Source organism: Dromaius novaehollandiae, chromosome 7 (assembly GCF_036370855.1).
Source record: "Dromaius novaehollandiae isolate bDroNov1 chromosome 7, bDroNov1.hap1, whole genome shotgun sequence".
Classification (NCBI taxonomy): domain Eukaryota; kingdom Metazoa; phylum Chordata; class Aves; order Casuariiformes; family Dromaiidae; genus Dromaius; species Dromaius novaehollandiae.
The window spans coordinates 27,201,761-27,216,773 of NC_088104.1; the positions used below are offsets into that span (position 1 = coordinate 27,201,761).

The 15,013-nt window shown below is 44.1% G+C and overlaps 1 protein-coding gene across 1 annotated transcript in view; it reads right to left on the reverse strand.

Annotated features, from left to right (window-relative positions):
• Positions 1–15,013, reverse strand: part of TTN (titin) — a 246,515-nt gene that overhangs the window by 200,280 nt on the left and 31,222 nt on the right. Inside the window, 5 exon segments of the mRNA XM_064515504.1 lie at positions 8,131–8,187; positions 10,261–10,845; positions 11,466–11,840; positions 12,558–12,746; positions 14,821–14,946. Coding sequence (XP_064371574.1) covers positions 8,131–8,187; positions 10,261–10,845; positions 11,466–11,840; positions 12,558–12,746; positions 14,821–14,946 — 1,332 coding nt within the window.

Sequence of the window (15,013 nt, forward strand, 5' to 3'; positions counted from 1 at the left end):
TATGCAAACTAAATAGCAAGTGTAAATTAGTATTCCACACCTTTAAGTTACAAGAAAAAGGTGGTTTCTACATTTCCAGGTGACTTCTAGACTACCTAAAACCTACAGTAATTGCACTGTTACAGAAACACAGGAATATGTACAATATATGAAATGAATGAGTCCTACATAAATGAGTGTCAATTAAAATATTTTTACAAGAATGAGTAAGGAGTTCGGGAGGAGCCTGAAATATACCTTGGTGTAGAAAGTGTGCACAAGACCTATGCACAGCTCAAATCTCACTTAAACTTGCCTTCCTTGGGGAATTTAAGTGAGATAGAAATATGCCCACATGGAGTGAATTTCACCCCTAAAGAGATGATAAACAATGCCCCTAAAACAAGTGCTACATTTTTACCCACAGTGAACAACACAAACGTTGAGTGTGTTTCGAAAGAGACTCCGAAATCAGGTGTGGAAATCTAGTATAATGTTAACACAGCAGAAGTTTCAGCAGTTCCTGCCCTGTTAGTAGCTATACATTTGTATTCCCCACTGTCACTTTGGGTCAAGTTTTCAATAGTAAGGCTATGACAACCTCCCTGCTCTTCCTGCACACAGTACCTGTCCCCTTCCAACAACACCCCATCCTTGTGCCAGCTGACACTTGGATGGGGGGAACCAGTCACAAGGCACTGGAAACACACTGAGGCACCTACAAATGTACCGTAGTCAGAAATGAGCCTGAGAAATCTGGGTGGAGCTTCTGCAATCTGCAACTCCAAGCAACAGCTCTCCAAGTCCTCTGCCCTAAACTCAACCCGTTGCTCCTGGGACGCCTCTGCAAGCACATCAGAATCAGTACTGACACACTGCTCCCCTTCCACTTCCTGTTCTTGTTCAGTCACTGCCACCAGCTGTACTGCACTCTGCAAGTCATGAGTGGGTGGCTCGAACTCAAACTCCAGCTCTATTTCTGCCTGGTCGCCTGGGGTCGCAGTGTTTCTTAAAAGCAAGTCACACTGCTCGGGCCTGCCTGGAGCACTGTCTGTGGCTGTCTCACTGCTCGCCTTAGTGCTTGCTCCCTGTGGAGCTGTGACTACGAGGGACCCTTTGCACATTGCTTCTCCCAGCCTATTGATTGCCCGACACTGATACCTGCCACCATCAGACGGACCTACGTTTTGGACCTTCAGACTATGAAGGCCCTCCCTATGGCTCACAATATACTTCCCCACCTCAGGGATCACACAGATGTCACCTCTGAACCACTGCACTACTGGGACAGGGGTACCTGTCACCACACACTCAAACACCACCTCTGAGCCTTCTGTGGCCTCCACATCTGTAATGGGCACAGCAAAACGGGGTGGCATTTCAGTCACTTGGAAGTCAATTTTCACATCCTCACTCTCCTCTGTGGCCAAGCCCACAGCTTGCTCCAACAGGGCAAGTGGAAGGACATCCAGGGAAACTACCATGCTCTTCTTATCTAGGCTGAACTCGGGGCTGGTTACAATTTTGACCTGCTTCTCAAACTCCTTCACCTCATTTTCATCAAGTTCCACTTCCAATAAGATTTCCTGTGGTGAGGGTGACCGTGAGGAAGTGCTTTGCTCCAGGTCAAAGTGTATAACATGCTGGTGGGTGACAGGGGGTGGCAGTGCCAATGACCGCCCATCTTCCGACAAAACTTCCACTTGGGCAATGCTTCTGGCTTCCCCAACGATGTTCACCGCATGGCAGAGATAGTCCCCTCCATCAGCTTTCTGGATGTTAGTGACCTCCAGCACGCACCTGTCTCCATCCTTCTCTATCCGTACTCTCTCATCCAGCTCCAGCAGAGATTTATTGTGATACCACTTCACTTCCGGCTTGGGCACACCCACCACTTCAGCCACAAAGTTCAGCGTGCTGCCTTTGTACAGCCTCCTTCTGCTCAATGTCTTGAGGAATGCAGGTGGCATTTCATTTTCTGATGGCTCCCGGGCTTCACAGGGGGTCCTAAACACCTCGGCCTGTGGCTGGTCTGGAGGCTGCCGTCTCCCCTCACAGTGAGGGAGTGTGGCCAGGGCATCCACATACTCCCCAGTTGGTGTCCTGTAACGCTCAGGTGGCGTGCTGTCCCCTGAGGGGCACTGGGTCCCCTCAGCGGGTGTGGAGTAGTGGTCTGGTGGTATTTTGCACCCTGAACCCTCAAAGGGTACAGAGTAGTGCTCAGGTGGCGTGCTGTACCCTGAGCCCTCAGATGGCGTGGAGTAGCGCTCGGGTGGCGTGCTGTACCCTGAGCCCTCAGATGGCGTGGAGTAGCGCTCGGGTGGCGTGCTGTACCCTGAGCCCTCAGATGGTGTGGAGTAGCGCTCGGGTGGCGTGCTGTACCCTGAGCCCTCAGATGGCGTGGAGTAGCGCTCGGGTGTGCTGAGTGGTGTGTGGTAGGATGCCGATGAAGCAGTCTCAAAGACCTCCACTGAAGAGGGAGGTGTGTAGAAGTGGTCTGAATCAGGTGATCCATCTCCACTCTCCAGCTCTATAGACATTTCTGACTCAGGAGAGAAGGGCCGAGCCAAATCCTGCTGATTGTTGTAATAGTCATAAACCATGCTGAAGGTAACCTCCTCCACTTCCATGGAAGTGATATCTCGCTGCCCCTTCTGAGCTGCCTCTTTGACACCTGGACTTTCCTGCAGCCCTGTTGACCTTAAATATTTGGCCAAGGAGAAGTTAGGCTCTGGCTCTGAGGCTTGAACAGTGCTGGGCTCTGGACCTGCAGAAACTTCTTCCCATGGTCCTTCATCATCCAGACTGCTCTCAGCAGCTTCCTCAGTGGGAGTCGTCTTCTTGCCCCCAGACTCCTTCCTTTCCTCCTTCTGTGCCACAGGATCATCAATTATTAAACCAAGTAGGAGTTGCCCGAACGAAAAGCCTTTGGCTTTGTTTGGTTCCTGCTGGGTGTTCCTGAGCATCCCCTCAGGGTAACCTGTGGTATCCTTCTCAAAGGTGGAGCTGCTCGTTCCTTTCTCAAAGAACTTTTCTGTTTCAGGACCTTCCTTCTCCTCTGCTTGCTGCCCAGCCTGGAGTTTTTCTTCACATGCAGCTTTTTTCAAGTCGATGATAAAGCTGTCACTCTGAGAGTCTGCGAGCTCCAGCCCCTCTCCACCCTCCCACACATGTGTTTCTTGCACTAGCCTTTGGATATCTGCTGTGGACTCTGCCAGAAAACTATGAATTTGTCCCTCAAGTGATTCCTCCTTGCAGACATTCGCCTCTGGCTCATAAATTCCTACTGCAGACGGCCTCTTTTCAGCAGATAGCATGATGCTGGTGAGGTCACCATTAGGGATTTGTGAATCAACCCTTCCGATTTCTGTTGGCTGCGCCTCCTCCTGGGCACTGGCCCCCTCCAGCTGCATCCTGTAGCTCTGACGCAGCTCCTCACTCAGGGACATTTCTTCCACAAGGATGTCATGTTCGTGCACAGGAGAAATGAGCGCAGTCATTCTCTCCTCCATGTTCTCCAGAACTGTGGGGGTTTGTGCTGGTGCTGTGCCCACATTCTCTTCAGCTGGGAAAGGCTCCACAAATTCCTTCAGATCAAATATGATATTGGCCACGTCAGTCTCAAATGGCAGCAGCTGTTCTTTGAAATGCATCTTTTCTGGGTGAACCTGAACTTCCTCAGGAAACTCCTCACCTGCATTTTCTATGCCAGGAAGAGGAAGGGTTAGATCCAATGGAGGTTTGCCTATACTGGGCTCTGTTTCTTGCAGCTCTTGTTCATCATTGCATATTTCCCAGTGTCCAGCATCCCCAACATCTGGCATTTCTTCCTTATGGAGAGAATCATCAACCTCAATGTCCTGTTCAATGGCTACTGATCCAGCATCCCCAGCATCTGGCATTTCTTCCTTACGGACAGAATCATCAACCTCAATGTCCTGTTCAATGGCTACTGATCCAGCATCCCCAACATCTGGCATTTCTTCCTTACAGAGAGAATCATCAACCTCAATGTCCTGTTCAACGGCTACTGATCCAGCATCCCCAACATCTGGCATTTCTTCCTTACGGACAGAATCATCAACCTCAATGTCCTGTTCAATGGCTACTGATCCAGCATCCCCAGCATCTGGCATTTCTTCCTTACGGAGAGAATCATCAACCTCAATGTCCTGTTCAATGGCTACTGATCCAGCATCCTCAACATCTGGCATTTCTTCCTTACGGACAGAATCATCAACCTCAATGTCCTGTTCAACGGCTACTGATCCAGCATCCCCAACATCTGGCATTTCTTCCTTACGGAGAGAATCATCAACCTCAATGTCCTGTTCAATGGCTACTGATCCAGCATCCCCAGCATCTGGCATTTCTTCCTTACGGAGAGAATCATCAACCTCAATGTCCTGTTCAACGGCTACTGATCCAGCATCCCCAACATCTGGCATTTCTTCCTTACAGAGAGAATCATCAACCTCAATGTCCTGTTCAATAGCTACTGATCTCTCTTGCTCCTTGGCCTGTTCTTCCTGCTGCCCTTCTGCACGGAAGTCATAAAAGCCAAACTCCTCCTTTGTGTGTGCGCTTGTGATGACCTTCAGGTGGGGCACACTTGGCAGTGCTACAGGAGGTGCATCAGAAGGCGTAGTCTCCCAGGCAGAGGCATTGCTCCCTTCTTGCACCGCTGGAGATATAGGAATGAAAAACTGCAGATCCTTGTGGTCCTGTTCCAGAGTAGTCTGCTCAGAGACCTGTGTTTGACCTTTTACTTCCACAAATGGTGACTCCAACATGTCCCAGGGCAGAGTGTCTGTAGGTGGTCCCAGCTTGTCTCCTTCAGCCTCCAGCTCCTCTGAAAAGTGGCCTGAGTCCTTGGCCACCAGTTCATGCTCTTCCCCAGACATGATGTGGTGCAGGTTGGTGGCACCAGTTCCAAAGCTGTGTTCCTCAGGAACTGCTTTTTCCCTGTGCTGCCTTATCTCAGAAATACCATCTGCATCCCCCACACTCTCCTCTGCATAACCCATCTCCTGCCTTGCACAAACCTCTGTGGTATCCAGCACCATTTTTTCCTCCATCTCACTACCCTTGATGTCTTGGCGTTCCTCTTCTGAGTGCTCAGCAGGAGGTACAGACAGCTGCAAGGACCAGGGAAGGTGGGCTTCCTGCTCTTTGGAGCATGTGATCTGATCCTCTTCCTCCTGACCAACTGTGCTGAGGCGTTGGGGGTGCATGGCATGCTCCATGGTGGGCACTCCCTCAGCGCTTCCATCCTTGCTATACAACCTGGGTGCACTGGCCTGCACTGATAGCTCGGAGGCAGTCTGTGCTTTTCCCGCCACATTCTCGGCCGTGCAACAATACAGCCCAGCATCCAGGACAGAGACCGCTCGGATATGTAAGCGGTGAGTGCCATCCTTGCCTTCCTCAAACCTAAGTCTCTTGCTGGCAGACAAGTTCTGGCCGTTTAGAGACCAGACCACAGATGGTGGCGGCTTCCCGGACACAGCACACTCCAGCACCACTGCCTCTCCTTCATGGCAACAGATGTATGTTGGAGCTTCTGCCACTATTTGAGGTGGCTGATTTCCCACATCAAAGGAAAACTTGAACTTGTGTTTTATGGCAGGGACAGCCTGGTCTGGAGGGGGCTGCATGGTCTCCCTCATCTCGGTGTCTTGCTCTGGCGTTGGGGTGGGGGCAGTGATTTTGATTTCCACAGGCAGTGACAGCAGATCTGAGTCTGGAGCAGCACTCAGCAGCTCCTGCTCTGCTGCAAAGGCCAGGCTGACTTCCTCTTCCTCCTTCTCCTCCTCCACCTTCTCTTGCTTCTCCTCTTCTTGCTCCTCCTCTTTCACGGTCTCATGGGGCACTGTCCGCCGCCTTATGTGTAGTGCGGCTGAGGTGCTGGCTGTTCCCAGGGGGTTGAAGATCACGCAGGTCACAGTGCCACCATGCTGTGGGAGCAGGGCTGGGAAGCTGAGTGTGGAGCGGCACTCTGTGGTGTGGACAGCAGTGCCCTGAATGCACCCCACAGGCTCAGCATTGTTGTACCAAGTGACTGTAGGCTGTGGGCAGCCATGGAAGAGGCAGGAGAAGGCACAGCTCTGCCCCTCAACGCCCTCCTGGGGCTCAACTTCTTGGACAAAGAGGGGTGGGCAGGGTTCCAAGAGCCCACCTGGTCCTTTCTGCCTGTCCTCCGCTGCCTCAGGCCCACTGAGCCCCACCACTGCCTGCACCTCGAGGGGCTCCAAGCTATCTGCTGTGCCAGGCACCTCAGGTGGGCTAGGTTCCCCAGGAGGGCCCCCCACAGGCAGGCAGGTAAGGGAGTCCCTCTTCTTTTCCAGTGCTGCTCTCTTTGCCTCCCGCAGCCGCCGCAGCTTCCCGCGGATCTCCTCGTCTAGCAGCTCCTCACCATCCACCACCATGCCACTGTGCTCCCTGCTGCACGTCAGCCCCAGGCGGGGAGGCCCCACTGGTGGTAACCTCCGGAAGCGGATGGTCCGCACCATGCCCCGGGCTGGGGAGAGGTCCCGCAGTAGCTGCTCAGCCGCCTGCCTCTTGTCAAAGGGTGAGCCAGTGCAGCGGAGCACCACTCGCAGCCGGTCCTCCTGCCGCTGCTGCAGCAGACACTCCCAGCTCCCCCGCATCCACTCTGCTTTCCCCGCCATGCCCAAGCCCGGCTGCTCCCCACTGTGTACCACCAGCAGCGAGGCGGTGGACTCAGCCGAGCCCTCGCTATTAATTGCAAATACCCTATAGCTGCCAGCATCACGTTCTCGCACATCCCGCACCTCCAGGCTGGTGCGATGCATGTGCGCCTCACTCTCGGTGCGGATCACCTTGCGCCAGTCCTGGTGGACCGGCCGGTTGTTGTGAAACCAGGCCATGTGGGGTGGTGGGCATGCCACCAGCTTGCACTGGAAGAGCGCAGGGTCCCCCTCCAAGACAGACCTACACTTGAGGCCCTGCGTGAAGGTCGGTTTGCGGTTCTGGGAGCAAGCCAGCACTGCTGCTTCCCCGGATCCCTCGGGGTTCACCTCATGGTGCTGCTCTGCAAAAGAAGGACACTGAGTTACACTATGCCCCGCTTGGTCTACCATGTGATTGAAAAAAAATGAAATAGCAATATATCAAATTAAATAATGGGCATGCAACAGATTTCATCACACACCCATGAAAAAAAAGTAATTCACTCACCATATTTGTTCGAATAAACGCAAAGCCTTGCTCTGTTTTAAAGATTGACACGAAAATCGTTCGTTGTCTGTTCTTTCTTCAGACTGTGGAAATTTCTTCTTGAACAAGCAAAAATGAATTTCAAAATAACACGTTCCTCTGCGTGTATGTTTTGCTGACCGGAAAAGCTGTGTGTGTCTTTGGGTGGCAAAGAAGAAAATCTTACCTGACTTGCAGACAGTAGAATAAACGCCCTTTCTGACCCTTCTGGTTGTGGATTAAATGTTCAAACAATCGAGAAAAAATATTTTGAAAGATATACAAAAAACATAAGTAATTAGCTAACATGAAATGAGAAGGCGTTTATTCGAACTAATACAGCCACTAACTTCACAGTGTTATGCACAGGAGAAAAAGCAAGCAACATGGACCATATATGCTATCTGCAAGCCAGGGTAAGAGATGTATGAACATGAATTAATGTATATAAACAAAGTGCAAGGAATCAATGAGAATGTGTAAGCTTTCACATTTCCTAAACAACAAATGCTTTCTAATATACCCTATCCATCCAGTTGTGTCCACTGAATTGATTAATGTTAGGTTGCTAACTTATTTAAAAATCATAAGATTTTTATAACTTCCTTCTGAAGTAAACTATTCCATGCATTCAAAAGGAAATTGAAGAAATAAAAGCTTTGTGAACAGCTGCAAAGCATGAAGTAGAAGTTAAGAATATAGCTGCAAAATTATAAATTTAAAGTTTTAAACATATTTTAAAACTTAAATAACCTTATAATGCAGGTAATCCTTTGCATATCAAAACAAACATGCAGCATATTCCAATATGTTTTAAAGTGTTTTATACTTTCCCCACCAGACACTATATGTAAGCAAATAAAAGCCCTTCACAACGTTACTAATTACTGGTACTAATTATCTCTTTCAGTGTAACATTATCAGTGACTGTACCTTTCACTTCCAGTTCAATCTCTTCCTCTACCTTCTCATGAATAATTTTTTCAGGAGCTAGAATAAAAAGACAAAGATTTTGAGCTTAATTGCTAAATATGCCAATCAACTCATTATGAAGTAAGAACATTTAGTCTCTGTTGCAATGATACAGAAATTCACACATACATACACATAAAAGCATGCCAAACAACTCAAACACTTCATAAATTTTGAGAACAAAGTAACTGAATGCTTTCAAACTTGTTCGCAATGTGCACTTTTCCACAAGTTTTGCTTTCCTTTTTGCAGGGTAGGGGGGATTTCTAATGTAACATGCCTTAATCATGCCTTAAATGCTTGAGGAAAACATTCAGCAATCCACAGACTGATAAGATGCTTCTCGTTCTTTATTATCTCCCAGGGAATGAATGTACTTGAATGCAATGATGCTATGCAAGAGGAACTGATACTTGGAAGGAACATGCAGTTGCCAACCTGTCACTCTCAGATGGGTGCTGCACTCGGCTTGTCCTGCAGAATTAACTATTCTGCACGTGTATATACCCCTGTGCTTCTGACCAACTTTTAATAATCTTAAACTGCACAGTGGCCCTTCGTGTTTTAAGGAACACAATGTAGACTCCTCAACTATCAGCTGATTGCACAGCCAGATCACACAAGGTGTAGGCACGCCCTTCATTATACAAAAGAGTAACACATCATCTCCTTCCTTTACTGTGGTTTCAGAAGGTGGAGTTTCAAGAAACTCTGGTGCTTTGGCATCAGTTTCTGTGATATCTTCACAGGGCACAACATCAGGATAGTAGACTCTGTTCCTTTGTTTCTCAGTTTCATGTGGCCTTTGGGATGTAGATATGAACAAGCTGGAGGTTTTCTTGCAAGATTCTTGCTTAACTTCAGATGTCTTAAACTGACACTCTTTGGCTGCTTTAAAGCTTTTAGTATCTGATTCAAGGGTAATTTTTGTTACTGCTTTGGCTTGTGCTTCTTTAGCTAGGTAAGAATAAAGTTAGGAAAAGGATTAGATCAAATGTTTTGCAGGAATAAAAAATATCCTTATATTTAGGGAAAAAAGGCCATTAGTACTGAAAAGAATTTCCAGCATATTAGTGTTAAAATAAGGCTATTAAATACCTGAATGCTTACACATTTAAGAGCTCTATTCATGGTGGCCTAAGTTTAGTTCCCAGTTAAGCCCAAGGAACCAAGACTTGGTCCATAAGAGGTAATATAAACACATCTTTGGTTTTAATTGAATCCTCTTCCTCTGAACATAGAAGATAGCAGCAGAAAATTATGCAAAGGCAGCACAACCCAAAACTTAGCAGCAAAGAAAGAAACTTCAATATGAAAGAGCCAAATCAATGACACAAGGTCAATAGTTTCATCATTATTCATCTTATTCTTCTGCACTTGATTCCTTTGGGCTCAGCAAAACTGTGGCGACAAGGCACTTTTGGGTTTTCACTACCAAAAAATATCATGACCTATAGTCCAAAATCATTTCTACAAGTGGTAACGCTACCAATGTTTTAATACTTTGATGTCAGGAAGAAGGGGAAGGATTCTTAACAAAAATAAATACCTGCACTTCAGAGGAAGTGAAGGGTAGAAGACAACTCAGTAATACATTCTTGGAAAGAGACAAAACTTGCACCTATTAATCCTTTCAGGTGTGCTGACCTATATTGACTGCCTGATATATGAAAAAAAGTTGGCCCCATACAAATTGGAATGAGCAGGTACCTAGTTCAACAATGTTTATCTGACATTATCATCTTCCTTAAACTCCAGCTTCAGGAAACATCTCAAAATGCAAAAATTCCTACCATCCTGTTTTGCTTTATGTCTCACTGCACATCATAAAGGATATGAGGAATAAAAAGTCTTGTACAGCAGTGACTTGCTGGGAAGAAATGTGACAGACTTTCTAAGCAAGTTACAATACTACCTTCCTGGTGCTGCACATACCACTTACGAATAGAGCTCTAAATGTAGGGGAAAAACCCAAAGCATTATGACTAGAGCTTTCTCAATTAAATACTGATAATAAGGGAAATATGAGTGAGCTGGGGCAGTGATAATGAAGTTGAAAAAGGTAAGTCATAATGTTAAAAGTCAGATAACCACCTTTGACAGTTAGTACTGCAGCAGTTGTTGCCTCTCCATGATGATTATATACAGTACAGCTGTACAGTCCTTGATCTGTCATCTGGGCATTTAGAATTGTGAGCAGCAGGACACTTCCATTTTGTGATATCTTCAATTTTTCAGATACTTCTATCCTTTCACCTCTGTGGGCCCAAAGAAACTTGGAGAAAAATTCATTTTCTAAGGCACATATGAACTGAGCAGTGTCACCACATTTCACAGTTAGGTCTCTGAGCTGCAGGAGAATCTTCGGAGGTGCATCCTTCATTTCCTGAGCAGTGGCCATAGAGATCCTGGTGCTTTGAGATGTCTGGGAAAGGATCATTGTGTGCATGGCTTCTGTTTCTTCAACCGATGTAGCTTTCATGGTCAAACTTTCTGATAGGCTTTCAAAAACATGTATACCTGCTTCCTGTGATGGTTGTTGCACTGATTTCAATTCTTTTTGATAAGTTTTAGTGTCCTTCTTTGTGAAAGGAGGAACATGAAGTTCTGATATTGCCTGCAGCCGGTTAGACTCTTTTACATCTTTCCCAGAACTTTGCCTATCTAGGGCTTGCACTGTGTAATCAAGTAATAAAAGATAACAATAATATTAGTATCTAAAGAACTTTACTGGTCCATGCTCTGAGCAATACCATATAGCATGCTATACTGGTATTGGATGGATGAAAATGAAATATCTTCAATTGAAAACTTAGCATGCCAGATGCACTATGCTCTTGACACAAAGAATAAATGAATGACAAGTGAGGCCTAATCTAGTCATGCAGTTGAGACACAGTTGATGTTTGTCTCTTCTTTCACTGAAGTTCTCCAATCCAGTACTGGATAACCTGTTACAGCACTTTTTAAGGAGGTGTTTTCTTTTTTTTTTTCTACAGGATAGTGCAGAGTACCTCAGTCAACACTGTAACCATCACTTAAGTTCTGGTTTTAAAAGTCTGTACTCCTTCAGCATAATGATTCTATTTTTTGACCTATATCAAAATACAAATTTGTAAATCTCCAACTATACTGCAGTTTAAATGGAAGAAATGGGAGTGGCTTGGTTACAGCTAGTACTACTAACATTAGCTATTAAAGAAAAGGTATGAAATGAGGAAAGAAGAAATTAGTAACAGAGTGAAAGTGTGATATATAACAAACTGAATCCCTTTGAAGTAAAAATGGGGCTTTACCTTCTGCAGTCACTGTAAGTGTAGCTGTGCAAGTTGTTTCTCCAGCACTATTTCTTGCCTTGCAAGAGTATTGACCAGCATGCTCTAAGAAAGCATCTACTATTATCAGTATAGCTGTGCTTGTAGACTCATCAAAGTGGAAAACTATGTCTTTTGTTGGCAACATTAGCTGTTGATTATGAAACCACTGTATTTCTGGTTTGAGCATGCCAGAGATTCTAGCGTGAAATCTGGCTGTTTCCCCGCTGCATACCCTGCAGCTTGAAATAGGCTGGATAAAGGTGGGCCTTTGGCCAACAGACTCCTCCTTAAGTGAAACAGATGAAGAAACATGCCAATGGGACTCTGATGTAACTTCTCCAACCTTTTTAAATCCTGAAAAGAAGCATGCCAACTTTTAATTTCTTACCCTACACTACAGTCAGTTTTCTCTCTCATTCGAGATCTTTTTCTAACTTGCAACTTAACAGCATGAATCATTCTAATTCACCATTTATAAAAACTGTTGCAAAAAGAAAACAAAGGAAATATTTATGGTTAATTAACATTGAGAATATAAAATTTAAATATCAAGTTCTCCAGTCAATATTTCTATTCTAAAAGTTTTGTTAATGTTTTAACAACTCATATGAATATAAACTCTTTCTTTTCGGCTACCCAAGGCTGGTTCACACCTTTATTCAACACGCTTTCAACACTTTCAGAATAACTTACATACACTAAAACTATTACTAGTTTCTCCTCACAAACAAATCAAAGAACTTGCAGTTCTTTGCAGTGCAAATCTGTTTAATGTATGTCCATTAGAAAGGGGGTTTCTACCATGTTTGCGGCATGCCAGATTCTAATACTGGAGAGAATGAAAATGTGAAGTATATGGAACACTGAAAAATTATGAAACAAATTTTCCTGTGCCTGGCCTATATTTTCGAGACACACACATATGCTGTGAACATTGTAAATGGTAGCAATTAGCTGAGTTAAAAGATAACAATGTGACAGACAATGACTCACATATAAGTATCAGTGTATATTAATATTAGTATGGGACCACAACCTAAACAAGATTTCTTCTTTAATTGCACGCTGTACCTTCTAACTTCAAGGCAGCAGTGCTTGTCACTTGGCCTACAGAATTACTAGCCACAAAGGTATAGATCCCTTCATCTTCTGGATAAGCTTCCGCAATCTCCAGCTGGTAAGTGTCTTCAAACTGAGTCATTCTAAAGAAACGTGATGGCTTGATCTCTCTGTCTTTGCTATACCAAGAGACTTTCAGATCTGCTCAAGCAACACAAAGAAGAAAAAATGTGTAAGGTATGACATTAGATCAGCAAGTAAACATTACTTTTATATATACCTCAAATAGAAATCTTTCATCTCAAATATCTTTTTTGAGTTTGAATACGCTTTGTATTTCTGTTGTAATGTATAATCAGTGGAAAATGGCCTACTTGTTGCTTTTAGTTTTGACTTCCAGATTGACAATATTTGCAGAGGAACACTGATTCCGGGGCTGCTACAGTCCTGAGTAAAAATCATTCTTCCCTTTCCCCTCTTAAAGTAAAAGTTTTAAAATATGTTGCTAAAGACAAAATGAGAGAAAGCCTTATTTTAAAAAATTGATTCTGCTACAATTGCCTGCTAATTAAACAGGCTATAAAAACATGAGGTTGAGCCAAACAGTTTCAAGAAATTAGAGCAGAATATTATTTTGCTGCAAAAGACAGTACCCTGTCTTCTTCTATTGCAATTATAATAAGTTTTACACCTCTTGTTTCTCTAGAAATATCAGGTCTTTGGACCTTTGTCCTGTTCATAAATAAAATGTTGTTATTTGACTTGTTTAGATTCTTTAAAATTTAGGGAAGAAGCAGATTTTGGGACTGAAGCAGACTTTTATGCTGCCTCTCCACCTGGCACTGCAGTACATCACGAATCAAGTGTTTTTACACAAATAGCATGCTGTTGCTGTCATCAGAATAAAGAGGCAGTGTTTTCAATAACCAGTTGCATAGTTTGTACAGTTAAACAACTGTATTTTCAATAGTGTATTACCTAGGATAATATAAAAGGTTTTCATAGCTGAAGTGAGGAGCGTGCTAATGTTTTTGAGTATAGTATTCAAGAAAGGGGACCAATAATGAAGATCCTGCAAGCTCTGTGCATAAATGTAGCTTCAACATACGCAGAAATATAGTTCTAGCAAGCAAATGCTACACTAGCATGCTTTGCACAGCTGTAAAAGAGGGCAGACCAATCTTTCCAATATAAATGTTCTGAGTTTTTGCACTACATCTACGTGAGAAAAAGATTTGTTTTTAAGCTTAAAAAGCCCTCTGATTTTAAGTGACAGAAATGTATATATATAATTTGCATATATAAAAGTGTGTGCGTATATATATACACACACACACACACGTGTGTGTGTGTGTGTGTGTGTGTGTGTGTGTGTGTGTGTGTGTATGTACACTACCTGTTCAATGCAGATTTTTACACAGCTATAACTCAGGATTATTTTTCAATTTGAAGTTGTCTTTAAATAATTGTAAATTCTTTGGGATTGGAACTGGATCTTGTTCTGCATCATGTATCTTCTGTTTACCAAGTGAATTTTATATTACTATTCATACTCAAGACCACCTGCTGAAGTGAGGAAAGGTAGTTTGGTTTCGTTTTAACTTGGAGAGAATTATTTAAATCGTAAGATGTTATTCTATTTAACTAAAACTGGTAAACTTATTTAAGTAAACTTCTACACTTAAAAAGATAATGATCAGACAACTTAGATATCCTTATCATAAAAGGAAAAACAAATGAAATGACAATTCAAGAAACAGTTTACTGTTTGCAGAGTAATCCAAAATACTCAGGAATGATGAGGATTTTAGAGCAAAGGTCAAGGTACTATTTTGGCCTGTCTCTTTAACTAATTGCTGTGACACTAAGTGAAATCAGAAACGTTGTCATTTTTCATGTTGATTTAACAGGATAATGCTTTCCCCAACATGATACTCCATGTTTTGAAACTCTGCATGTTACTGACACAGTTTTCCAACTTCACTTAGTATTTGAAATGCTGAGAAGGTTTCCAAAGATACATGTTTCCAAAGACACAATGTATTTTTATTTATAAATTCCCGATTTGCTGCTCTCTTTGATATATGACTTGATATATGACTTAACAGCTAGTTGGCAGCGAGCTATTGAGCTAACACTTTGCTGAGTGAGTATATGAAATAACTGTACCTTTAAGGAAAGACTGATTTCAACACATACACTATTTCATTTGTTCTGAGTTCAAGAGGAATAATTCTGAGAGATGAAAAGACGTGCAGGATTTCATTAAACCCACCTGTCCCTGTAGCTCTGCACTGAAAACGAGCAGACTGTCCCTCAGATGTAACAGCATCACGAAGTGGTATTAGGACAGCTGGTGGATACACTGGCACTTCTAGCTCAGGAGAAACCACTTCTGGGACTAAAGCATAAGACAAAGAAATCATTGTTAATCGATGAAGAAGAGCGCACACAGCAAAATGTTGACA